At 39.7% G+C, this 23,143-nt stretch overlaps 7 protein-coding genes and 1 long non-coding RNA gene across 10 annotated transcripts; 4 read left to right on the top strand and 4 right to left on the bottom strand.

The window, feature by feature from the left end:
• The first annotated feature begins 170 nt into the window (after positions 1–170).
• LOC122413845 (triokinase/FMN cyclase-like) lies at positions 171–5,290 on the top strand. 2 transcript variants are annotated; one of them, XM_043424473.1, is made up of 10 exons: positions 171–302; positions 2,398–2,467; positions 2,549–2,659; positions 2,754–2,842; positions 3,284–3,500; positions 3,597–3,842; positions 3,909–4,307; positions 4,449–4,705; positions 4,815–4,942; positions 5,020–5,290. In XM_043424473.1, exons 1-10 carry the CDS (start codon positions 180–182, stop codon positions 5,135–5,137), a joined length of 1,758 nt encoding a protein of 585 aa, XP_043280408.1. In that variant the 5' UTR covers positions 171–179; the 3' UTR covers positions 5,138–5,290. The 2 variants fall into 2 exon arrangements, with proteins under 2 accessions (XP_043280408.1, XP_043280407.1); XM_043424472.1 differs by having other exon boundaries at positions 2,754–2,845.
• On the top strand, positions 309–1,791 carry LOC122413853 (uncharacterized). The gene is made up of 2 exons (XR_006261635.1): positions 309–1,343; positions 1,430–1,791. It is a non-coding gene; the product is annotated as an uncharacterized lncRNA (long non-coding RNA).
• On the bottom strand, positions 4,326–7,818 carry LOC122413846 (CAAX prenyl protease 1 homolog). Its single transcript, XM_043424474.1, has 7 exons — positions 7,363–7,818; positions 6,972–7,118; positions 6,627–6,830; positions 5,988–6,503; positions 5,715–5,858; positions 5,403–5,635; positions 4,326–4,688 (listed from the first exon to the last, which is right to left on the bottom strand). Exons 1-6 carry the CDS (start codon positions 7,462–7,464, stop codon positions 5,417–5,419), a joined length of 1,332 nt encoding a protein of 443 aa, XP_043280409.1. The 5' UTR covers positions 7,465–7,818; the 3' UTR covers positions 4,326–4,688; positions 5,403–5,416.
• Positions 7,819–7,959: 141 nt separating this feature from the next.
• On the bottom strand, positions 7,960–11,223 carry LOC122413847 (E3 ubiquitin-protein ligase Mdm2-like). Of its 2 annotated transcripts, none has more exons than XM_043424476.1 (6): positions 10,710–11,223; positions 10,580–10,609; positions 10,315–10,443; positions 10,050–10,189; positions 9,294–9,503; positions 7,960–9,204 (listed from the first exon to the last, which is right to left on the bottom strand). In XM_043424476.1, the coding sequence occupies exons 1-6, from the start codon at positions 10,735–10,737 to the stop codon at positions 8,608–8,610; spliced, it is 1,134 nt and encodes a 377-aa protein (XP_043280411.1). In that variant the 5' UTR covers positions 10,738–11,223; the 3' UTR covers positions 7,960–8,607. The 2 variants fall into 2 exon arrangements, with proteins under 2 accessions (XP_043280411.1, XP_043280410.1); XM_043424475.1 differs by having other exon boundaries at positions 10,315–10,446; positions 10,710–11,219.
• Positions 11,224–12,033: 810 nt separating this feature from the next.
• Positions 12,034–16,365, top strand: LOC122413844 (uncharacterized). Its single transcript, XM_043424471.1, has 3 exons — positions 12,034–14,675; positions 15,064–15,445; positions 15,666–16,365. The coding sequence occupies exons 1-3, from the start codon at positions 13,186–13,188 to the stop codon at positions 15,789–15,791; spliced, it is 1,998 nt and encodes a 665-aa protein (XP_043280406.1). The 5' UTR covers positions 12,034–13,185; the 3' UTR covers positions 15,792–16,365.
• Positions 16,366–16,382: 17 nt separating this feature from the next.
• On the bottom strand, positions 16,383–18,321 carry LOC122413851 (coiled-coil domain-containing protein 124). The gene is made up of 4 exons (XM_043424481.1): positions 18,171–18,321; positions 17,223–17,389; positions 16,879–17,147; positions 16,383–16,640 (listed from the first exon to the last, which is right to left on the bottom strand). Exons 2-4 carry the CDS (start codon positions 17,379–17,381, stop codon positions 16,448–16,450), a joined length of 621 nt encoding a protein of 206 aa, XP_043280416.1. The 5' UTR covers positions 17,382–17,389; positions 18,171–18,321; the 3' UTR covers positions 16,383–16,447.
• A 59-nt stretch (positions 18,322–18,380) lies between these two features.
• On the top strand, positions 18,381–19,668 carry LOC122413852 (UPF0235 protein C15orf40 homolog). Its single transcript, XM_043424482.1, has 3 exons — positions 18,381–18,633; positions 19,176–19,303; positions 19,573–19,668. Exons 1-3 carry the CDS (start codon positions 18,381–18,383, stop codon positions 19,666–19,668), a joined length of 477 nt encoding a protein of 158 aa, XP_043280417.1.
• On the bottom strand, positions 19,327–23,063 carry Vdup1 (arrestin family protein Vdup1). The gene is made up of 7 exons (XM_043424477.1): positions 22,210–23,063; positions 21,312–22,111; positions 21,118–21,242; positions 20,811–21,028; positions 20,592–20,738; positions 20,160–20,381; positions 19,327–20,075 (listed from the first exon to the last, which is right to left on the bottom strand). The coding sequence occupies exons 2-7, from the start codon at positions 21,422–21,424 to the stop codon at positions 19,884–19,886; spliced, it is 1,017 nt and encodes a 338-aa protein (XP_043280412.1). The 5' UTR covers positions 21,425–22,111; positions 22,210–23,063; the 3' UTR covers positions 19,327–19,883.
• Between the last annotated feature and the right edge of the window lie 80 nt (positions 23,064–23,143).

Below are 23,143 nucleotides of genomic sequence, written 5' to 3'. Positions count from 1 at the left end.
ATCCAAGGTCACACTCGTATATTAGATCAAAATTGTCGTAATCAGTTGCAATAAGTCCACGCGATCGACGTATCACTCTCGAAATATCGACCTAGCAGGCTTCATTGTATAGCTTACCGAGATCGGAAATTTAAAAAAATTAATAAAATTGTTTGATAAACGATTTCTGGTGCAAGAAAATGGCTACAAAAAAGTTTATGAATGACGTGAACGACGCAGTTTCCGAATCTTTGTCGGGTTTATGCTGTGCTTATCCGCATCTTGATTATCACGCCTCGAAAAGAGTCGTACTGAAAAGTGACGTAAGTAATTAACATGTAAATTACATAAAACCGGTAAGACGGAATAAATTCTATGAGATAAAATTATCTCGCATTGGCAAGCATTGGTGATGTGATGCATAGTAAAAATGACCGCCAAAAATTAGGTACTGCCATGCGCTAAATTCAGAGAGCTGTATTTTTTTTTTTTTTAATACAAACTAAAAAAAATTCGAACATTACCACAAATTTTAACAATTCATTAGAAACAAAAAATTAACTATTATCTTCTTTGATATTTTTCGTCCAATGATATAACGAGGAAAACTGATTTTTTTTTTAATTCAAGCTGTGCTTCTCGCAAAAAGGAAGCATTTTCGAAAAAGTTATGTTCCTGTACATCCTGTTCCTGTGTCCGTTAGCCGTTAGGGAATCGCAAATAAGGAATCCCCGAATACTGTACTGCGCAGAGTGTATTTGGGCGTATTTCCGTTGCCTCTATTCACAAGCTTTTGTTATTTTCTGACGCTGCTTTGCTCGAACGACTCGAACCAAGAGACTCTGTAGAGTTTGTTACATAGCGTTACATAGTATTTCCTCAAAATTCGTTCGACTTTCGATAAAAAAGCACGGGCAACAACGCAAACGATACCAAGTAAAAATAATTGTGCATCAAAAATTATAATTGTTCAGTGAATGTATTCGTTTCCAAATCGATTAAAAGTGTTGTATTAAAAGCGGTGAAACAAAGACAAGCTTTATTTCACACAATAAAAACGAAACAACGGAACATTAGCATTTTCACAGTGCGACTACAAATTGAAAGTACAATATGTCTTGCCGGGAAATGGAAAAATTTTCAATCGCAGAAAATCCAGAAACTGCTTTAGACCGATGGAGAACATGGATGAGATCATTCAACTTTTTGATGGAAACTAAAAACTTATCCATACAAACTCGCGATGCATTCCCGTGGTTGTTTCATTTAGCAGGAGAAGAGATTCAAAACCTTGCTGAGAAAAATGGTTTTTTTGATGACCGACTTCGCTTTTTCAACTATGCAGAGACAATACGTACTATGATGTAATCTTCGAATTCTGTATTTCCAATGTATGACACATTTATAATTCATTCATACGGTGTTATTAAATTTATTCGTATTTTCTCAGAGAGCTGGAGGCAAAAAGGCTAGTAAAATTAAAGTCTCGAATCTGGTAGGCACCATCTTTGTTAACGAAAATGCAGTTTCGACGAGTATTTCACTGCATTGAGGAAAGCAAAGAGTTCAGCGATATCTACAAAAGAAAAAGACTACAAAAGCAGAGAGAAACAACATCTAACACTTTTTTAAAGATTTTTATAACATCTGATGCTGGGAAACCTTATTATTGCAGAACTGTCCGTCAAATCCATATTTGTCTTTAACAGTAATGTCTCATACTGCTAAGAAACTGATTGATGTTTGAGAGTTTAAAAACTACTGTAACCCACTAAATTGATACTCTGAATTAAAAAATAATGTTGAATGTAATTTGGTTAATTTTTTGTATTAGTAAACATTGCAGAAACTGCTGTTTTTCTGGGTGAAAGAAACCATTGAAGTTTCTTGGTCATCTTTATTTTATGACGATTGAATAAACTGAGAAGACTTAAAGATTTCATATATTTTCAAGTATTCAATGTTTTTATATTCGATGGACAATCACATTCACACAGACTCTTCAAAATAACTGTAATCGCTTGGAAATGTTCTTCACAAACGTTATTTATATTTAATCTCGATAATAAAATGAGTTTCGATTAATTCATGGCAATCAAACATGAGCTCTATACTTGGTTCAAGCTCTTTGGTGAAATTAAGAGAACCCATTGTTGCTGCCTCTTTTCAATGGTGCAAATCTTTTGTTAGCCACCCTTTTCCTTGACTTTTAGGATATACCTCTGATCTTCGTAAAAATTTAAGATGGAATTTCAATATCCATAACTATAAATGAATGAATGAATGAAAAAACGCCAAGTTAGACTTGACTGTCGTCAGTTCGTTGTCATTTTGGGAAAAATCTTGGATCGAAAATATTTGTAGTTGAAAAAAAAGAGAATATTTAATGGAAAAATGAAGAAAACTATCTCATTTTAGTGGCACAATGGAAGTGACAAAGTAGCCATAATATGCGGAGGAGGAAGTGGCCATGAACCTTTTGCCTCAGGTCCGTTCTCATATACTTTCACATACTTTCTCATAACTTGAAAAGCGACAAAATGGTTTAACCATGAAAAGAATGTTTTAGGTTTTGTTGGTGCGGGAATGTTGACTGCCGCTGTTGCTGGATCCGTTTTTGCAGCACCGCCTCCCAACAACATACTCCATGCTCTTCGTTGTGCATCGCACAACAATAATGGTGGGCTTATGAAAAATTGAATAGGAATCTCCTAATCTCTTTTCTTCCCTGACAATGATAGAATTTCTTTTTCATTGCATCAACCTATTCGCAGCTGGCGTTTTGGTAATAATACCAAATTACACCGGAGATTGTCTGAATTTTGGAATAGCCATTGAAGAAGCGAGGCAAGATGGTTTGACGGTGGTGGGTCTATTCTAATTTGTTTAAGTTTTCCATGTTCATTTACGAGCAAACGCTTTTATCGAATTTACAACTAAACGATTCGGTATATGTTCAAAAAGAATACAAAGTTTGAACACTAATCTTCAATATTAATTATGATTTCAAAATCTTTTTTAAATACTTTTCAAATCGTATTTTTCTCGATGAATAATTTTACAATATTCTATTTGTCTCTCAGTTTATAAATTGACTTTTTTTTTTCTTTATTGAATGAAATTCTTATTCTGGAGAAATGAATTCTGATAAAAACAAATCTTTTGTATTGATGCATCGATAAAAACATAAGTGACGAATCATCTAGACACGAAGTTAGCCCTGTACTTTCTTGACTCCATGAAAAATCAGAAACCAATACGAAATGAAAAGTGCAAATAAAAACTCCACTTCGTTCTGAAACAGATAGCGGATATTATAGTCGGCGATGACTGTAGTATACCGATTGAAGAACAAGGTCGTGCTGGGAAACGAGGTTTAGTGGGTTTGTTATTCGTAATTAAGATCGCTGGCTCTTTAGCCTTCAGAGGGAAATCCTTGGAAGATATTACTCGGACGGCAGAGACAGTGTCACAAAATATTGCAACGTACGGGGTTGGATTGTGTCCTTGTTCGATGCCCGGTTCGTCTCTATTCCTTCAACTGAAGCAAAAAACAAATCTTTAAACATCATTTTTTCAACTAAAATGAAAAAAAATATTTCAAATAAATGACTCAGGCCAAGGCCCAATGTTTGAAATGCCAAGAAACCAGATCGAAATTGGCCTAGGGGTGCATGGCGAAGCCGGGTACAAGAGAATTGAGTGGAGAGAAGCCTCAAAAATCGTCGAGATTCTTCTCGACCGGATAATCGAAGAGCTGAAATTAATCAAGGGCACCGCCGTTGCCGTGATAATTAACAATTTTGGCGGATCCAGCCAATTGGAGCAGGGAATCGTGGTTCACGAAGTGGTCAAGCAATTGAGTGAGTTTTTGAGTTTCTTTTTCCATCGTAAAAACAGTTAAATTAATTTTGTTTTTGATTGAGCAGAAAACCTTGGTATATCACCGCTTCGCGTATATTCTGGAAGTTTGATGACGTCCCTCGACAGTGCAGGAATGCACATCTCCGTACTACATTTGATGGACGAGAAGTCGAGTCTTTTCCTCGATTGCTTAGACGACCAAACCGAAGCTCCTTGCTGGCCGGGGCGCACCTACAGTTTGCCGCTTACAGAACGACCTCAAATACAGATCGATGAGAAAAGTGGAAAACGAAGCGCCCCGAAAGTCGGAAGAAAATTCGACGACGATCGATTGGCTAACTTGATGCGAGATTGCTTGAAAAATGCTTGCGACGCAATAATCGCGAATGAGGAAAAAATCAACGATTTGGATCGCGGCTGTGGCGACGGTGATTGCGGATCAACCCACAAAAATCTAGCGGAAGGTTGATCGACGTTACACATTCTCAAAAGAAACACCATTTTTTTCTCGTTCTTTATCAACGTAGACAAAATTAAGGGACATTTATGACCTACACGTAATAGAAAATAAATAAACGCAGTAATACGTTTCATTCCGACGACAGGTATTTTGTCGGCTCTTGATGGTCTTCAATTCCGTTATCCCGCCTCGCTGCTATTGGAACTTTCCTGGATAGCGGAAGATCGAATGGGCGGTACGTCCGGCGCTATTTACAGTCTTATGTTCAAAGCTGCGGTTTCGGAATTCGTGGATTGTACTAACGACGAGAAATGCTGGAATCGAACTTGGCTTCGAGTATGGAAACGTGCCTTGGCTGGTATCACGAAATACAGCAAAGCGACACCTGGAGACAGAACAATGGTTATTTTTCGATTTTTCTTCCCTTCTATATCACAGACATCGCGGATATTTATGAAAAGAAAAAACCGGAACTAATGCATTTTTGTTTCTACACAAATTCATTTGATAGCTGGACACTCTGACTCCAGCGTGCGAAGCTCTTGAAAAAAATTTATCAAATCCACTCAACGAAATAGTCAACCAAATCGCTAAATCAGCATGGTCAGGTTGCGAGGCTACAAAAAGCATGACGCCCATGTGAGTGCCAATTTTAGATGATTGACTGATGCGTCGCTTGATCAATAACCGTGGAAAAAATGTATTTTTTCACATAGGACTGGACGAGCAAGTTACGTGAAACAAGCGGAATTTTTGAACAATGTGGATGCCGGTTCATTTGCGGTAGCGATATGTATCAATGCAATCACAGAAACGATTGCAAAATTTTTGTAAATTTTTGTACAAAAAAGTTTTTTGTAAGTTTTCGAATATTATTACAATTGGAAATTTATTTTTTAAAGATCTCGGAAACATCTGGAATTCGGTATTTACCATGAATCTCTCCAATCTACTATTTCAAATATAAACTCTACAATGCAGTTAAAAGCGACCAACATCTTCTCTTGAACATAAAATGTTGCTTGAATAAGATAATGAATCGCAGGATCTAAAATTCATAGTAAACCTATAAAAAAAGACTGGTGAAGTAGATACGCACATACAAAATCGAGTCTACTCGGTTTTGTCCAATGCGCCAAGACGTTCGAGTAAAGGTGGGTGATCGTGATGCCAGCTCGAGTACAACGTGTCGAAGAGAGGATAAGCCAAATTGTCTGTATGCAATTTGACTAAAGCGCGCTTCAGAGGTTCAGCATGACCAAGTTGTTTGCCGAATTGATCAGCTTGGAATTCGAATCTTCGCGAAATCATGGTCATTAAGAATCCCATCAACTATAACAAAAGACGAAAATGTTCGATTCTCTTCTATAGATCTATTGTTGATTGAAGGAAATGATAAATGAAAACTCACTGCATTCACGGGGGTCAAAATATACATCATTACGATGATCAATCCAATGAAAACCGGTTGGCTGTCCATAAAACCGAAGGCAACGTACATCGGTTTGTAGTCGAGCAACAAAGAAAACGGCAGTAAATTCAAACAGAAACTTATCTGAAAATATAAGTTTTCTATTAAATATTAGTATTTTCAGAAAATGATGGTGAAACAAAAATATTCAAAAATTCAAAGCCGAAAATTTACTTTGAGAATTCACAGACTAAAATAGAAAAAAAATCTCACCTGTGTAAGCAGAAATAATTTGATAGTATGACTGTATTTCCAGTGTCCAAGTTCGTGAGCCAAAATACCAACAACTTCGTCAACCTCACAGCCCATATCTTCTTTGCTATCACCGTCTTTAGATTTGCAATAACCTTTGACAAGAGTATCATATAAAACGATTCTTTTGTTCTTGTAAAAGCCGTACATGTATGCATTGCTATGAGACGATCTCTTGGAGCCTTCAACGATGTACAATTTGTACAGTGGAAAACCAACCGAAGCCGCAAGAGCTTCAATGGCAGTTTTCAATTCACCCTCTGACAACGGAGAATACTTGTCAAACAATGGAGCAATCACTTCCGGATAAAGTACAATCATGAATAGCGATATGACCACAGAGAAGAGCCACACGTAGATGAAAAAATTATCCCCGCTGTTCTTCACAATCCAGATAATACCACAGAGAATTGGAAATGTTACAACTTGCATTACAATGAATTTCTTTACTTGATCCTTAGCAAAGAAACCAGGACTCTGTGTAAAAATATCAATGATATCGTGGATTAACATTATTTCACAAACAAATACAATTATCAAAACAGATAAAGATTAGGTTAGTAATGAAAAAAACATTCAGTTCTATAAAAAAGATCTCACCTGCTTGTTGAATCCATACTTTTGTTCCAAAACAAAAACACTATAAATCTTGAAAGGAAGACCAGTGACCATGGTAACCAAATTCATGACAAACATGCAAGCGGCGCTAATCAGAATTTCATTATCCTTGGATATACCATAATAGTCCACTATTGAGCTGCCCCATTGCCAAAAATAGTGGAAGGCAAAGAAATGTATGAATACCTGAAAAAGATTGATTACAAATTAGAACTGAACATTGAATGCTCTGAGTAATTGTAAATTTTGATGGAGAATGTTTTTCGTTCTCTCGAGCCTTGAAATTATCATCACATATATATGATTTTATAATCTTTGACGACTTACCGTGTTAAGTATAGTCGAAAATAGATTGGAAATTTCACCAAAAATATTTTTATCTAAAGAATAATTGCGAGCTTTTTGGTAAACGTCTAATGGCATCAAGCCATCCAAACTTTTGGGTGGAACTTCCAGGGATTGCATCAACTTCCTCTGAAAAAATGAAAACAAATTGAAAAACTGCAAAACAATCATTGTTCTCTACAAGTATTTAAAAAATTTGTGACAACACTAACACATATAAACATGTGCACATATAAACACATGGAAACGTGTAAAATTTATATTTTTATCGACTTTTTCTTATTAGAACTATAGCTCAGGAGTCCTAGCAATATTGAACATTGAAGCCATCGGTAAAATATATTGAAAAATTCCACTGGTAAAAGTAACTTACCTGACGCAGTGACAAATACAATGTCCACAGATAGAGCACCCATATTATAGCTAATATTTCAAGCCGAATATTTTCTTCAACGATAGTCTTGAAATGTCCCATTTAAAAATCGTGCACGTAGCTTTTAGGTTATGTGCACAATTACTACGGTAAATCGAGTTGGGAAAAATCACGTCCTTTCGACCGAAAAAAGAATCAAACGTGAATGAACGAATGAACTATTTTTTGAAATATGCTATTATTTACTTGAAATTAAATGCAGTTTTCGGAATAAAAACTCAATGAGGGTACAGATTCGTTCGGAGCTACAGTTGCCGGTAAACGTTGAAGCCCTGTACCCCGTCACCCCGTCATCAATATATGCATGTTCAGTGTTCAGTGCGAACCTTGGTGCGAACAATCCAGGACAGAGAAGTGACGTGTGGCACCATCTGGAATATTGAGCTTTTCTTTCGATTGTGCTTTTCGAAGGAGAAATCTAGCTTCAATTTCTTTAATGAACCAAAATTGCCTTCTTTTTATTCTATATACAACATGCAAATATTCCGGGTTTTACTTGAAGACAAATAATTTTGAGAGCAAAAAGTCCATGCAGAATTGTAATTTTAAATATTCTACGTTTTTATTTACACGACCATAGCCAACACTTTTTCAATCCCCTGTAATAAACGATGTACGGAAACACAGGTCTTTCCACTTTCACCTTATTTGTATATGGTTTTAAAAAACGGGGTAAGCTCATTGTTTGATTTTTGACATTTTTCACAGGTGAGAATGTTTTACTCGTGCCCCGAGCCAACATTTGTATTTCACTGAATTCTGGTTCTTAATAGATCGACTTTGATCCGTAAAAATTGAGCAAATTTCGAAAAATCAGGAAAGTTGATTCTCAGTAGTAAAAAAATACCGAAAAGTTATCAACAACCATTGTAAAAAATATAACATCGTTGAACGCAAATAAAATGAATTTTTTCTTTACGAAAAATCTACAATTCTGAATTTTTCATCAATTTTCTAGAATTTTTAAGAAAAAACATCTGAAAAGACGTATTCAGAATGATAAACAGATGTCTTAGCACGTTAAATGAAACTTCTGATTACGAATGACACGATTCTACTTTTAACTGACCCGTCGATAACGTTTTGGCATCTTTATTATAGAAAATCAACATTTCTAATATGCCAAAAACGACCGAAGTTTCTGGGAATTGAATTTTCGGCAAGAAAGGTAAATGCGCGAAAATCTTAAGCGTAATAAGCTTTTATAACGTCCGTAACTTTCCGTTTGCATATCGGGCAATGTTTGGTAGTTTTCCATACTTTAATAGCACAGCGATAACAGCAACAAATGTGAGAATCGCGTCCGTGTACGAAAATACTATTTTTTGGTCCGACTGTACAAATAAGGCAATGTTTGTTGTTTTCGTCGTTAACGGACTGCGTTTTCAACGTCGCTTGCCGAATTTTTTCAGCAAAATCAGCATTGCTATTAGCGACATCGTCATCGCTGCTGTCAGAGAGATTCGAAACCGAAACCGTCGTGGCAATGCTCTCCTGAGATTCTTGACTCGCGTGGCTAAACTCGACTTCGGAGCCAAATTTTTCACTCGCTTCTTTGCTGGGTTTCAGTGATTTTTCAGGAAGATTTTCCGACTGCCATGAAGAGCATGGTTGTGGCGAATTTGGTGGTTGGCTTCCGAGGCTCGAACCGAGCCCCGAATCTTGAGACACTAAAGAATCTCCACCTCCCTCGAGAGCGCGACTTCGACGTGACCATCTTTTTTTTATCTCTTTTCTACGTTTTTTGCCTTTTGGACGGGGAGGAAGGAACAGCTTTCGTACCTGTAATACAAAAATGATAAACAATTAAAGAGTGAATACGATTGTAACCGTTCAAAGCGGATAGAAAATTTTCCGCGTTTTCTTTTTACCCGATAACATTTCTCGCAATAACGGAACAACGGTTTGTTATTCTTGTTGTTGCATTGAACACAGGTCCAGTAATCAGCGTGGCTTATTTCGCTGTCTCTTGAAGTCAAAGAGTCATCGCTATCGTCGGCGAGATCGACATCCGAATCGCACATCGCTGCTGCCGCTGCAATCGCCCCAACGTATCCCGCGATATGTTGCGATATCTGCAACTATTGTATCTTCGTTTGAGAATTCGAAAAAATTTTTGATATTTCGAGTATAAATGAGCTTGGAATTCAAATATTTTTCGCACTCCATCGACACGGATTTCCAATGACAAGTGAAAATAAGTAAAAACAGTATCATAATTAATCAACGTACTGAAATCATCGATCCACCGACTAACCCAAAATTTATTCAACTCGACAAATCCAAAAATATAAAATTTCACACAGATTTTCGGACAATAATGCAAAGATAAAATTGTTTTTAGAATCTTATATGTTTTTCAAAACTTTAAAATGGGTCCACAAACAAGGATTATTGACATATTTTTCTCAAAAGATTTAACTCTTAATCCTTTCAGTCACGCAATTCGATTTTAAAAAATTTGAAAACATACACTTTCATGTGAAAAAAATATTGAATTTTGAGACTGAAAATAAAATTACGCCACTATAGTGGCATCCGTGACTGAAGAGGTTTAACTTGATAATGTTTTGTGTTTTCAACTAACCGATTTTGAACCATTTGTACAAACCGATGTCAACAATTACCTCCGGATCAGAAGATGACAAGCAATCAATGAACGGGTTTTCATCTGCAGAGAGAGATACCGGCTCATATTCTTCAACAGCATCTTCTCCAGAACTGATCCAAGTACTAGTCGAAGTGTCCGAAGTGTCTCGTGCATATTCTATAATTTTTTTACAAGAAAATAAATAAACATTGTAACTATGGATCAAGGATATGAATTCACTCATGTTATTAATTAATATTTGAATTCAAGTGAGTGAAAAACTGCCAGACCGATGGTCTTACCCGTCTCTTGTGCCTGTATGCTGTAAATTGACTCATCTTCGTCAGAAGAGGTTGGTTGCGGAGATTCACTCTCAAGGGTGACGTACCAGGAGTACTTTGCTTTTTTGATGGTAGAATTAGAATCATCTTCTTCTAGAATTCAGTATAAAAAAGAATGTCTAGAAAATTGATGTAAAAAGCAGTTGCTTCAAGATAAGAAGTTCTAATTATAGTAAATGTCACTTGGTTATTTTATAATTATGTTATTTAGGCTTTGAAATCATACCTCCTTCGGATCCTCTTCTTTTCCAGCAACCTTGTTTCAGGTTCGATGAAAAAAAAACATTGGACAAAGATTATTTAACATTTGGATGGAAAAAGATGATTAAATCAGCTTTCAAAAAAATTCTAATTACCAGGAGTTAGAGGTTCGGCCACACTCATGTCGTGAATTGATATAAAGGAAACGATGCGAATTTTAAGAATAAAGTTCCCGATATACGCGCCGGTAGTTTAGCTCGGTTCAGTAGTCAAAAAAATCTCCAAGGTCTCTCGTACTCTTACTCGCCGCGAGCATAGTATATAGTAAAAATCTTACGGGATGGAAGAGAAGAGAGAAAAGGAAAGGGGAAAGGAAAAAAAATGAACGAACGAGCACAAACGCGTTTGACGCGATGAGCAACGCGCGATGAGTGTGTGCGGCCAAGAGAGAGACGGAGATAACACCGTGGGTGCTACGCTGCAATGATGCGAGTGATCTTCCGAGTCACAAATACCAACTGGCGAGTGGGGTGGCGACCGAGGCTGCCAAGTAGTCGGACACGGACAGGCTCGTGCGTGCAACAGGCACATACGAGTCTGGAGGGTCTGGAGTATACGATATACGAGAATGAGCGGAAGAAAAGGGGAGGGGCGCGTCCAAATGAGTACCTTGTATCTTGACAGTGATTCTCAAACGTGAAAACATCGCTGGCACAAGCGTGCGGTTTCGCGGGAATCATCATAACATATAGATTTGAAAAAATCAACAATAGAGGCGCTGATGTCGCTTTTTGATGGACTCATTCATAATTAATAAATAGATATATGTACGTTCCACACTTGTTTTTTTTTATTGTAAAATATGAATTTTAAAACTGATTTGACTGTGATTAAAAAACATTCGATCACTCGCTATCGAAATTGGTAAAATTAAAAATCATTCCACGCAATAATTGGAAAAATAAACGAAAAAGTATGTAAAATTGCGAGTGGGCGGCGATGGAAAAGAAGAAATTCTCTCACGTTGCTCGTCGTCGACGTTTGTCGCTTATGAATCGTTTATGAGATCGTGATTGAGTACATTGTACCGTAAAAACAGGCTGAGACATGTTACACGGGCGCGAACGAACGAGAATCACATTGCTTTCCTAAAATGGTCAATGAGATTGCCGATCCGATGAAATGAAAAACTCGCACGAAAGAAGTTTGCGGGCGGTTTGATTGAGTTTTGTTTGAGGGAAAAAGATAAATTTTGAAGGGTCGTGTATAGGGAAATGGTAGAAAGGTAAGAGGGCGCGTGAGGGACGCGTGGAGTGAAGAAGAGGGGAAAGAAGCTCGGTAAAGTAACGGGTATCTCCTACGGTCGAGCAGCGTCGAGTTTAGCGCTGGGAAGAGAGACAACGACGAAAGATCGTGGCTGGATCTAGCTCGATCTGTTGACTGTGAGGTGGCGCGCAATGGCCGCCGTGTGATATTAGCACGCGGGATTTCGTGTTTTGTCATCAGTTTTTATCATCGTTATCACATTTCTTAATTTTTGTGGCGAATCGCGTAGCACAAAGAATCTTGCGCGATTCTTCTTTCGAATGCTTCGCGAATCGTGCGTTCGTGACGGAAGCAAGAAGAAGAAATGAAGCTCGACGACGACTCCGTCGTCATCGTCCCTCATTCCTGTACGACGACGGACCGAAAGTCGATCCTCGTTATTGTTTCTTCGGGCCAGAATCGAACGGTTCGCCGTCGTCGTCGTCGCATCACTGCCGCCTCCGTCTCAACCACTTACCGATCGACAACCTACTCAGCTCCCAACAATAACAACGACGATGACAATTACGTGACAAGGAGCGTGACGCTTGTCGCGAGAAAAAAGAAAACGAGAAGGAAGCGCGACGAGGCGTCCGAGCTGGACGTTCAGTAGCCCCGTGCGGTCTCCACTCGTAGTGTACACATACATATCCTTAGCGCTAATGTTGTTTAGTATACATCGAGGCCTCTCCCACGACGGTCTATCGTGCGTGTCAGAACCTGTCAGAATGCGGCATCTCGCGAATCTCCGTCCCTCGATAAGTTGAGCGCGCCTTATTTTCATTTTTTTCACGACTTTTGCCATTGTCTCTCATTTTCGTTGTACCGCGATGGTATTGAAAGAGGCAACAGGTAAACGAGGATTATTGCCGCGAATGAGTGCGTGGTCAGTGCTATTGTCACATTTTTCTTAATAAATAATATTGATGATCAACGGTATTCGCAATCACGTCCCGAAATCGACGCTCATTTTCAACAAACACACGAACGTTATTTCGTTATGTTTTGGTAAAAGTGAAACTGTACGATTTAACACACGAGCCTCCGAATGTGCGCGTGTGTACGCTCGTGAGATATCAAAGAGAAAAGGCTTTCGGTGGAATCGCTAATACTCGTCGCGCGCCCACGAGGTAGAGGGCGTATCACTTTCCTTTTTCTCTCTCTCGAGCCAAGTTTCTTTAGCCGCTAGTGCTTTAATACATCGCGTTTCGCGTGCACGGTGCAACGAACACACACGATCGAACTGCGGTGTTTTCAAGATAAAACGTCTTCTCTGCGTCAGTCGACGAATCGTCGTCGCGACGAGCGTCCGACGAGTGCGGAATAATGACGAACGAGAGACAAGGAGAAGAGGAAGAAGAAGAGGAGGAAGAGGAGGAGAAAGAGAAAACTCGGATTCCCAGAGAGCCTGAATCTTGGTGCACGAAAATATTGGAATACGTGAAAAACCGAAACCGCATAGGCCCCGGCAAGATCGAGCTGGCCGAGTGCGACTTTTTTGTCGTCGGACCAAGACGTACTCTCCGTGTATTACTGCCGAAAGCTTCGGGCGATCCTTACTACGAAACGACGAAGAACGAGCGGCCGGAAACGATCGACGAAAACTTTGTTTCTCGGTGGGCCTCCCGGCCGCATCCCTCAGGTAATTGCCGCTGCAGTTTTCGACGAACGAGAATTCGAAAGCGCTCGAACACCCTCGACGATCCCGACGACGACGACAGCAGCGAATCGAAAAAGAACAAAATCGTTCAAGACCTTGAAGAATACATCGAGAAACTGCTCCAAGAAGTACTCGCCGATACTATGAAATTCTTCAACGACGCCGGTGACACTCTTAGAAAAAGTAACGAAGTTCTTAACCTCGACGATTCGAAAAAAAGACCCGAAACAACGAGCCACCCGGAGGAAGAGCGCGGCTACGTCAATCCCGCGTTTTCCGGCACCCTCAACAATCCCGACTCCCTCGAATTTCGTATCCAACATTCTCCGAGCACCGACGCAACCAACGAAAACTTGGATTGCACCGACTCCGGTATAAACAGCGTCGAGACGATGGAGTTTCAAACCTCGCAGGAAATCAGCCTCGAACAATCCCTCATGGAAATCATGGACGCCAAATTTGGCAAAATAGCCTCGGGCGAGCACGTCGCGTCGCACGACACCGAGGAAAGTTCCCAAACCGTCCCGGTCGTTCCGGAAGCCCGAGAAAGCGAAGCCGTCGAAACGCCGATCAACGTTGACAGCCAAGATCTCGAGGAGCCTGAGAAGCAACCGAGTTTTGAAAAGCTACAGCTAGAATTTCTAGAACCGGATGGGACTGCCACGAAGAAGAAAAACCCTGTCAAAACTTTGCGCGACAAACTGAGCCAAAGTTTTTCATCGGTGAGTTGCAAAAAACGTGTGAACGACGAGGACGACGAGGTGGAAGAGAGGGTCGAGACGACATCGGCAAACGAGTCGACGAAGGAGAATCGAGTTTGGCAGGAAGTCGGAGATGCGTCGGGAAAGCAGGGGGTTCGCGTCGCCGAAGACGGTAACAAGGATGTCGTGAAATTCCGAAAATATCGAAAGCCCGTCATCGTATTTCTCCACGGTTTCGGCTCTTCGGCGGAGGTTTTCGAGAATCAACTCGAGTATTTTTCGAAGCTAGGATATCCGTGCGTAGCCCCGGAACTTTTGGGCCACGGGATGAGCTCCGCTCCGGATCGCGCCAGGGACTATAAATTCGACAAGCTGCTCCGTGATCTGGAGATCGTGCTCCGTCACTACGCCTTTCGACCGGGCAGAAAGTGCGTTATCGTGGCTCACAATTATGGGTAATTCGCTCAAACTCGCATTTTCAATTCCTTTTATTATTTTATATGAATCAATGTGAATTTCGCACGTTCACAGCTCCGGTCAAAAACGCTATTACTTTCGCTCGCATCTTCGAAAATTTTCCAACCGATCACAATCGGGGCACGCGAGTACCCTTTATTGGTAGAATCGCGTGATTTATTCTCTCATTTTCTCAAGTGGGACGTACGCGCGGCCCAACTTTGCACGCTACGATGAACCGTTAGAAAAAAATAATAATCATGGTAGCTCGAGAGCGCGTGTCCGAATTGAAATTCTCGCCGAGCCAGTCGTCGGAAACGCCTTTGTTTAATTAGTCACATCCACAACCGAGAAGAATATTAACGAGTTTCTGTTCTCAATGAAAAGGTGCAGTTTTGCCACCGCCCTAGCCTGCAAGTACGACAACGAAATCCACCAGTTGGTTCTTATTTCGGGCGGTGGCCCGACCCCTCTCGCACCGCCCAGCATCGAAGGCACCGGACGCTGTTGCCTTCGCGCCTTTCTCAGTCCTCTTCTCGTCTGTGGACTTCGTCGCGATATCCTGTACGCAGCAAGAGGAAGACAACATCCGTACTGCGGTGCTGAAACGATCGAGCAACGCCCTTCCCACATGAAGTACGTTCTCGACGGTATGACCTGGCCCGAAGGTGATTACGTTTTTCACCGCAGGATATCCACGCCTACTCTCCTGGTGCATGGACTTCGAGATGACAAAGTCTCTCTCGTACAGGAATGCCAGATGGAGAGAGTGAGTTCGCTCGTATTGCTCATCCTTGTTTCACAGAGGAAATTTCCTAACGCGATTCCTCCTACGTTTGCTGTTTCATAAATATTTCATTTATATTCTGAAAAAAAAGGAAATTATCGAAATCTCATTTGATGATGATCGATAGAAAAAAGAGTCGTGGTTGCAGACTCATTCATTATGAATTATTTTTTTCTATTACTTGCTTTTTCTATTTTTACAGACAATAATCAAAGCATTCCTCGACGCTATACCGACCGCCGGACACACGCCGATGATCGATTCTCCCGAGGAAGTTAATCACATGATCCACTGTTTTATAGACTTGTGGAGGCGCAAGAAACGCTGAAGAGCGTCCCCCCTCGACTCCCGTTGTCCAACCCGTCTTCGACGACGATTGTGCCAAATAATAAAACGCGGAACAGGGAAGAAAAACGCTTCGGGAGCGTTCGTCGCGGCTGGACGATCCGTTTGATCCGCGCGTTTCGTTAAATATTTATAAATTTATACATATCCGTATATATATATATATATATAAACATATATATCTATATATTTTTGTTTGATCAGAAATCTATTCGATTGAACAGTTTATAAGAGAAGTGTACCAAAGAGATGATTTTTTAAAAGTCGGTCGATGCACGAGACACTGACGACGCGTCGATTGTAAAATACCTTCTTGGTAACTCAATTTGTACAGCTACGAAAAATTTTTATATCGATTAAATTAAAGTTTGCATGGTTAAAACGCAATGGGATTTATTTTCTTCAATATTGTTCATGATTTGAGTACGGATCGACGCTTGAACAATTTGAATTTTTGAATGCCTGGAAAAATAACTGGTAATTGATGAAGAAATTAGAAAGACGGAGCGAACAATAAGAAATTTCCATCACGTTCGAGCCATGCCAAATCCAATTTATACCGATCTTGTGGGAATTCATTTTTATGCGACATTGATATTTATTTTTTTTTAAAACGTATATGATTTCAATGAAAATTAGTCAATTGTTGAACCTCTGATTGAGCGGGTTATCGGGTGACTTGATCCATTCTTTCTTCAATATTTGTTTCAGTTGACTCAGCCTCAGCGTGGGATTTTGTTCCTTTATTATTGGCATTGTGCGCTCTTCGAAACTAGCGTAAGCTGCCTTTAGTCGCTTCTCCGGATGTCGATCGATTTCAGACTCTTTTGATCTGCAAAGAAACATGACTTTTGTATTCGGACAAAAAGTTAAGGGTTGCTCAACAGATCAATTCTGATGAGACATTCTTCACCAATGAAGCAAATAGAGGAAGATCAATCCGAACAAACGACATTTTTTGTATTTAGAAAAATTTCAACAGAAATTATCATTTAAAAAGGAAAATGTTATCAAAATTAATGCATCCGCTTTAATCAAAATTTTTTTTAAAATAAGAAATCAAGCCATACCCGAGTACAGCAATAGCTTCATCAATTCCATGCGCAGTTTCACCCTCCAGAATAATGCGATTCAAGTTTTCTTCTATCGGTTTTTCCTCATCCTTCTTCTTCTGTGCTACTTGTGCTCTTTTTTCAGTCTCAGCCATTATTTCTGCTCTCGTGATCTTAGACGCAGGCTGCTTTCCACCTATCCTTATATTAGCCATTTCTTTTTCAAGCAGTGCCTTTGTTTCTGCTTTTTTTTCCAGTTGCTGTAGCCGTTTTCTTTCAAGTTCATCCTGCAGCAATGGAGTGAGACTAATTGATTCATGTATTCACTGCATAAATTAAGGCTAAAAGTAACTCGGTCAAACCTGTTTTTGTTTTTTCTTCAAAAGTTGTTTGTCGTCATCCTGCCATGCTCTTTCCTCAGCTTCCTGAGCCTTTTTTGAAGTTTCAGCCTCTTTGGCAGCAGCCTTACGTGCTCTCGCCACTACTGCCTTGCTGTTTTCTCCAACGAATTTTTTCGGCATTTTGAAATCTGAAATAAAAGTATTCACAGTTCAAAATTAAGTATGCTAAACATGCACTTACAAAACTGAACATTGTCATGTTGATAGATGAATACACAATAAACTAATGTTAGGGATTCTGAAATTTTTTTGCTCAAATTTTCTTGTTCGCATGAGTTTTGCAATTTCTAAACAATTCCAGAGGTAACTTGAAAGGAGGAATCGTGAAAAATATATCAAAAGCACACACGGAACCAAATGGACATTGCTTGGCATAACTAAAATAGATTTTATCAAAATAAATCAATGAAATTTAAAAAATTCAGAAAATAAACAAATATGAAGAGTGCTTAAAAACTATTCATTATATTCGGCTTTTCAGTTCATTCACTTTCAAACTCATTCGTTAAGCAGCCGGGCGCATATAGTAACATACTCCAGAAATTTAAAAACACGTAGTAATCCATCCTCTGAATTTACGAATACGAAGTTGGCAGCAGTGTTGTGTTCGATATAAGAACGCATACGCTCGGAGCTGAATTCTTTTTGAGGTTATAAAAGACTGGTAGATTTTCATAAACGTGAGATAAACAATTAGGTATAAATATTACGGTGTCAAAAATACGTGATTTGGAAAACTCAAAGATTCGTTTGATACTTTGGCAATTCATGCCGCTCTGTAGTAAATTATTTACAATACAATCTCTGCATAAAATCATCGGAGAAATGTCAAAGCGAACATCAAAGAAAAGTGCCAAAACGCAAGTAGTTTTGAGTAAGACCAGCGATAAAAAAGAGGTAAGTACTCACCGTTAAATGTCAATTTTAGTCCAATGACTCGAATCAGCCGTTTGAGATATTGCTATTAAATCGCGACATTTTCTGTTTTCTCTACGGAGCACTGCAAAGCACGCTTTGCACACCGACAAATCTTATCTCCCTGCATTCTTCACCCAATCCGACAATATTGATATCAAAAATCACTAGAAACCCATTTCGGTGGTAACATTTTGACAATGAATGTCCCTTTCACTTGGCGCTAAATTTTCAAGCCCTTCTGAACCTGACAACTGTGTTGACGACGCACGAGACGAGTTACATATTAATATATTTTTTGTAATAATATTTTCTATACACGCCGGAATGATCACGAATTGTTTTTCCAAGTCTACTTCGAACGCTGTGGAAACAGGGCCAATTTCTCTTGATAAACACGGAAACGTAGTTATCAAAGTGCTTGCCAAACCGGGTGCCAAACACAACAATGTTACAGGTAAATAAAACTCTGTGTATAAACTCAACTTCCCGAAGTTGTTATGAAGACCTCTCGCATTATGAATCCCTCTTATATCCTTATATGGTCTTTTCTATTCTTAGGTTCATTCCTAGTTATAGTCCATCAAAACCTACAATATTCAAAAATATACTGCAATATATTCATTACCTCATGACCAAATAGATTTGTTTTGATGAGAAAGACTCTTGTTTTGATGCTACATCATTATATGCAAGAAAATGTGCAATTGATTCTAAAAATTAAGCAGTCCAACTTTCCCTTCTCTTTGTACCTCAAAAATAATTGCCATTATTTCCAATTTTCACATAAATCTAAAGCAAATTCACTTTTTATCAAACAAACAATATTAAGAAAATATAGAATAGTCAAACAGTCAATTGAATGATTGAGAGCCAAGTTTCCCAGGTCTCCTAATTTTAATCTACGCAAATAAGGTTTCATTTGTATTTGGAATGATCACAACGCACAAAGAAGCAATCATTGATCGCACTTGATCTATTAACCTTTTGAAATTATAGACATTTCAGAGGAAGGTGTCGGCGTCGCAATATCCGCACCGCCAGTGGAAGGTGAAGCAAATACAGAATTGGTTAAATATTTGGCAGCTGTATTGGGTACGAGAAAATCAGATGTGTCTTTGGACAGGGTCAGTATAAAATGCTATCAAAGTATAAGCATGTTCTGACCCATTGGGAGCTCTTTTATTCATGTACAATTTTTTCAATTATCTATGTCAGAATATCGCGTTCTAGGCTAAAAGAAGCGTCATTCATTTTAGTCGTAAACATATTTTAGACATGCAGAAAAGAAGTTTCTTAGCACCCTAGCGATGCAAACTTCAATACCAGGAGTCGTATAACAGTTAAAATAATCATTTAACATGGCACTAAGAATTATTGTTTTTCTTTATTCTAGGGTAGTCGAAGTCGCCACAAGGTTGTAATAGTGAGTAACAGTAACGTTGAGGCTGTTCTGCAGAAACTCAAACGCGAAAGTGGCTCAGACTCGTGAAATTCTGCCACTGGGTTTCTCACTTCCGGATATACATGAAATCATATTTCAAGTACAAACTTTATACACAATTATTAACCGCATACACGAATGATTAAAAACTATAGTTTCTCTCATCTTTCTCCATTGACGATGTTTTTAGAGTCGGGCTCGCGCATTTATTTACACAAATAAGAGGAGAGGGATGAATAGGAAACGAGGATTTTACAGAGGTTTTACTCTTGGACTTCGAAAGCCTTGTCGTCGAGCCAAGGTCGGAAAATTGGCAGTGTCGAGGGATAGTGAGCGCCTCTTTTGGACGGTGCAGTGCCTGCTGGAGCGCCTTCTTGTCTGAGTGGATACGTGGCCAGAACTATCGGTATCTGCAGTTTGATTTCTTTGTCCAAACTCTTTGGACTGATGACAAACTGCAAAATAATTTGGATAACACATTTTGTCAAAACACGATTTGTTACGGACTGGCAAGTACAATTTTGACTCGACGGACTCACATAAACGTGGTAAAGGACGTTTATCAGGTGGCAACCTCGCAGATTGGTGGGTGGCAAAGGAGGGACGTACATTTGCTCGTTAAGCCACTCTTCACCCTCCCCGGGCCTGATTTTGCCCCTTGAAACGCTCGCAAGTTCTCTGGTTTCGCTGGCCAATACTTTGTTTCGACACATGTACTGTATCGTTTCGGTCAATGATGCTTTCGTAAATTTCATAGTTACCTTGACACGAAAAGGAAAGCCCACACTGTTAATACGCGTACTTCACGTGGGACGAGGATCGAAGAATATCGACGAGGGACCGAAGGCAGAGGCTTGGTGGCAAATAAATATGGACAAATCAACTTTGCAAGTTACGAGCTTGCCTTCGAGTCTGCCCTCTTCAATACTCCAAAACGATAATTCCGTGAAATATTTTCGACTTTATCTCACCTTGCTGCGATTGCTGACCGTCGCCGAAATCCCGATCGTCTCGCCAGGCACGTAACCACCTCGATCCAAACTCACTCTACAAAATACGGGTCCGCCGGAGACACAGGAAACTCCCACGCGTTGTTCAACTTCCAGTCTCGCTGGTTGCTACATTGCGCAAATTCCAGACTATCAGAAGTCGCCAGATGGCTTCGATCGTTCGACTCTCCCTGTACTTACCGCCAATATCGGTGGTTCGAGATTTAAATCTATGGGATTCATCACGATGAAAACCTGTTGGTTTTTGTGGGTCAAACCACCGGGTTCTCGGAGAGCAGCTTTGCAGTAGTACTGTACCCAACCGTGTTTACCGAGAAACGTTGACGGAAGTCCCAACGGAAGACCCAGTTTGAAAGGGAAACTGTGGATCCCCGGTGACAAGAGCGACGGTCCCTCGCCTGCGTATTCATTTTGTTATTTGTTCATTTCTCACGAAAATAGAGAGTTTTATACCGGTCTTGAAATTTCGAAACGGGTTCCGCCTTACCGGGTTCGCCGAGTAATCTCATTCGAAAATCTATGTAGTTTTCCTTGTCGTAAACTCTCTCCGCCCGTTGACTCCTAACTCTGACCACTCCCTCGCCTATCACGTGAAAGTGCAATCCGGATACGCTAAATAAATAAATAATTAACTCTTGTTCGCATTAACGCTCATCTATAATCCGTCGTAAATTCACTCACTAAGCTTCATCGTCGAGTTCGATGAGCACACGCCCCGACAAGAAGTGACCAGGAAAATACAAGAGATTCGTATTGTCGAAGAGAATAAGAAATTTGCTCAGTTTCCTCGTCATTTTCGTATCCTCGTTGATCAATTACAAATTATTTAATATCTTCTGTCTATTATTCTATTTATAAAAAAAATAAAAAATAAAATTCGCTGGACTCGAGGCACAGCGAGATAGCAACGTCTCCAGTCTATTTGGTATTCTTCCTTGGCTCTTCCACTTCTTCTTTCGTCCGTGACAACTCCAAGCTTGCACGGAGCGACGTCATTTCACCGTGCGCACTTCAAACGATACTCCGAATACGAAATATTCTTTGTTTATTCATTCCAGATACGAGTGTCACGGGAAAAATAGAAAAATAGCACTAAGATTGGAAGAAAAGATTTTTTAATAGCGATTAAAAAACGGAGCGCCGCGAATAATACAAGGCTCGAGCCCGCGAGCACGAGAAACTCTGGTTCGATCGACGAGGACCGTACCTGAGCGTTGAATCCTGCCCATTCTTGGTCGTCGCTACGCTCTCGCGATCCCCCCTCTCTCTCCATCCCGGCTGACCGTCTCAAGCGTGCGTTCGCCAATCGGCTAACTCCTACCACGCTCTCTTGTGTTGAGCTTCCTCGAAACCTGTTGTTGCACCGTTTCTCGATTGCGGCATCGCGCTGCCGCGAGTCTCTCCCCATATGTGACGAGCTGCTCTCCCGTACGTCGTTCAAATTTTACTTAACTTTTGGAATGCATCAATAGAGCGCGCCCCTGAACCATTACATCAGAAAAAAAACAATAATCCTTTCACTTTTTCTCACATATATGTACGCATACGCCAATTATCACGCATCACTGAAAATACCTACTGGAATCCTCCGTATTATTGTCTCGTTGGTTACGCTAGCTCAAGCCAAACTCGTTCATCAATATTCATGCCTCACCTCCACGACGTTACGTCTACGATCATTTGAATTAAAACTGTTCGTGTTCATATAGATGTTCAATGCTACCGAAACCTTGCAGCCTGAAATTCAGAAACTCTGGCAATTTTTTCGTTGAATTGTTAAATGTGAATCAATATTCTCCTTAACATTGCTTTTTTAACATATTTCTTTCGTTGTATTTTTAACTATGGGTCAAGGAGATCCAGCCCAACATTATTCGAGATACAATGTTTTTTTCCAATTTTACTTTTTATGTTTTATGGGAAAAGAATTTTGTTCAAATGAGTTTTTATTCTTAGGTCTGAGAGATTCGAATACGTTTTACTTGAAAAGCGAGTCCATACTTTTTTACAACGTTTTGTTCAGGGGTCTAGAGGAATAATATTTTCGTACTTTGGAGTAAATTGTCATTATTTTTCTTGCCGCTCGCTCGCGATGTTTATTCCACTTTTCCGCTTTTTCATTCGATCACGCGAGGTGCTTTCTCGCGGAGTAACCATGCTAATCATCCTCGAAATTTATTTTGAAATTAATTTTGAAGACGAAAATTTATGACGTTTATTCACGCTATGAATTATTTTACATTTTTTGCCCGTTAGAAAAAAATAAAAATGTGGTTTATGACGTCAGTATTTGGATGGCAGAGTGGGAGAAAGACGGGAAACGACGCGATTCTCTCTCTCTCTCTCTTTCCCTCTGACGTCACAATTTATGACCACTGAGTACTCATTTTTAAACGAGCTTTTTTTTACCAGTGAATCAAATAATTGAAAAATTGTTATGCTCTTTTCTTTCCATATTTACATACTGCTCAGGGTCGACTGACGTTTTTACACAATAAGGATGACAGCAGATA

The sequence above is a fragment of the Venturia canescens genome, chromosome 7 (assembly GCF_019457755.1).
Source record: "Venturia canescens isolate UGA chromosome 7, ASM1945775v1, whole genome shotgun sequence".
In the NCBI taxonomy this organism is placed as follows: Eukaryota; Metazoa; Arthropoda; class Insecta; order Hymenoptera; family Ichneumonidae; genus Venturia; species Venturia canescens.
Note: the sequence above shows the minus strand (reverse complement) of the source record. Positions and strands in the feature narration are given on the sequence as shown.

Bases quoted from the DNA above. Each gene is read 5' to 3' on its own strand.
- LOC122413844 (XM_043424471.1), top strand. From the start codon at position 13,186: ATGACGAACGAGAGACAAGGAGAAGAGGAAGAAGAAGAGGAGGAAGAG. The intron at 14,676-15,063 runs GTAATTCGCTCA...CTCAATGAAAAG, and splicing joins ATCGTGGCTCACAATTATGG to GTGCAGTTTTGCCACCGCCC. The intron at 15,446-15,665 runs GTGAGTTCGCTC...CTATTTTTACAG, and splicing joins AGGAATGCCAGATGGAGAGA to ACAATAATCAAAGCATTCCT.
- LOC122413846 (XM_043424474.1), bottom strand. From the start codon at position 7,464: ATGGGACATTTCAAGACTATCGTTGAAGAAAATATTCGGCTTGAAATA. The intron at 6,831-6,971 runs GTAAGTCGTCAA...AATCTTTTTCAG, and splicing joins TTTCGACTATACTTAACACG to GTATTCATACATTTCTTTGC. The intron at 6,504-6,626 runs GTGAGATCTTTT...ATTTTTACACAG, and splicing joins AGTATGGATTCAACAAGCAG to AGTCCTGGTTTCTTTGCTAA.
- LOC122413845 (XM_043424472.1), top strand. From the start codon at position 180: ATGGCTACAAAAAAGTTTATGAATGACGTGAACGACGCAGTTTCCGAA. The intron at 2,846-3,283 runs GTGGGTCTATTC...GTTCTGAAACAG, and splicing joins GGCAAGATGGTTTGACGGTG to ATAGCGGATATTATAGTCGG. The intron at 4,706-4,814 runs GTTATTTTTCGA...TTCATTTGATAG, and splicing joins CACCTGGAGACAGAACAATG to CTGGACACTCTGACTCCAGC.
- Vdup1 (XM_043424477.1), bottom strand. From the start codon at position 21,424: ATGACGAGGAAACTGAGCAAATTTCTTATTCTCTTCGACAATACGAAT. The intron at 21,243-21,311 runs GTGAGTGAATTT...TTATTTATTTAG, and splicing joins GAACTCGACGATGAAGCTTA to CGTATCCGGATTGCACTTTC. The intron at 20,076-20,159 runs GTGAGTCCGTCG...ATTATTTTGCAG, and splicing joins ACGTCCTTTACCACGTTTAT to TTTGTCATCAGTCCAAAGAG.
- LOC122413852 (XM_043424482.1), top strand. From the start codon at position 18,381: ATGTCCCTTTCACTTGGCGCTAAATTTTCAAGCCCTTCTGAACCTGAC. The intron at 18,634-19,175 runs GTAAATAAAACT...TTGAAATTATAG, and splicing joins CAAACACAACAATGTTACAG to ACATTTCAGAGGAAGGTGTC. The intron at 19,304-19,572 runs GTCAGTATAAAA...TCTTTATTCTAG, and splicing joins CAGATGTGTCTTTGGACAGG to GGTAGTCGAAGTCGCCACAA.
- LOC122413851 (XM_043424481.1), bottom strand. From the start codon at position 17,381: ATGCCGAAAAAATTCGTTGGAGAAAACAGCAAGGCAGTAGTGGCGAGA. The intron at 17,148-17,222 runs GTTTGACCGAGT...CCATTGCTGCAG, and splicing joins TGAAGAAAAAACAAAAACAG to GATGAACTTGAAAGAAAACG. The intron at 16,641-16,878 runs GTATGGCTTGAT...GTTTCTTTGCAG, and splicing joins GAAGCTATTGCTGTACTCGG to ATCAAAAGAGTCTGAAATCG.
- LOC122413847 (XM_043424475.1), bottom strand. From the start codon at position 10,737: ATGAGTGTGGCCGAACCTCTAACTCCTG. The intron at 10,610-10,709 runs GTAATTAGAATT...ACCTGAAACAAG, and splicing joins GGCCGAACCTCTAACTCCTG to GTTGCTGGAAAAGAAGAGGA. The intron at 10,447-10,579 runs GTATGATTTCAA...ACTGAATTCTAG, and splicing joins AAGAAGAGGATCCGAAGGAG to AAGAAGATGATTCTAATTCT.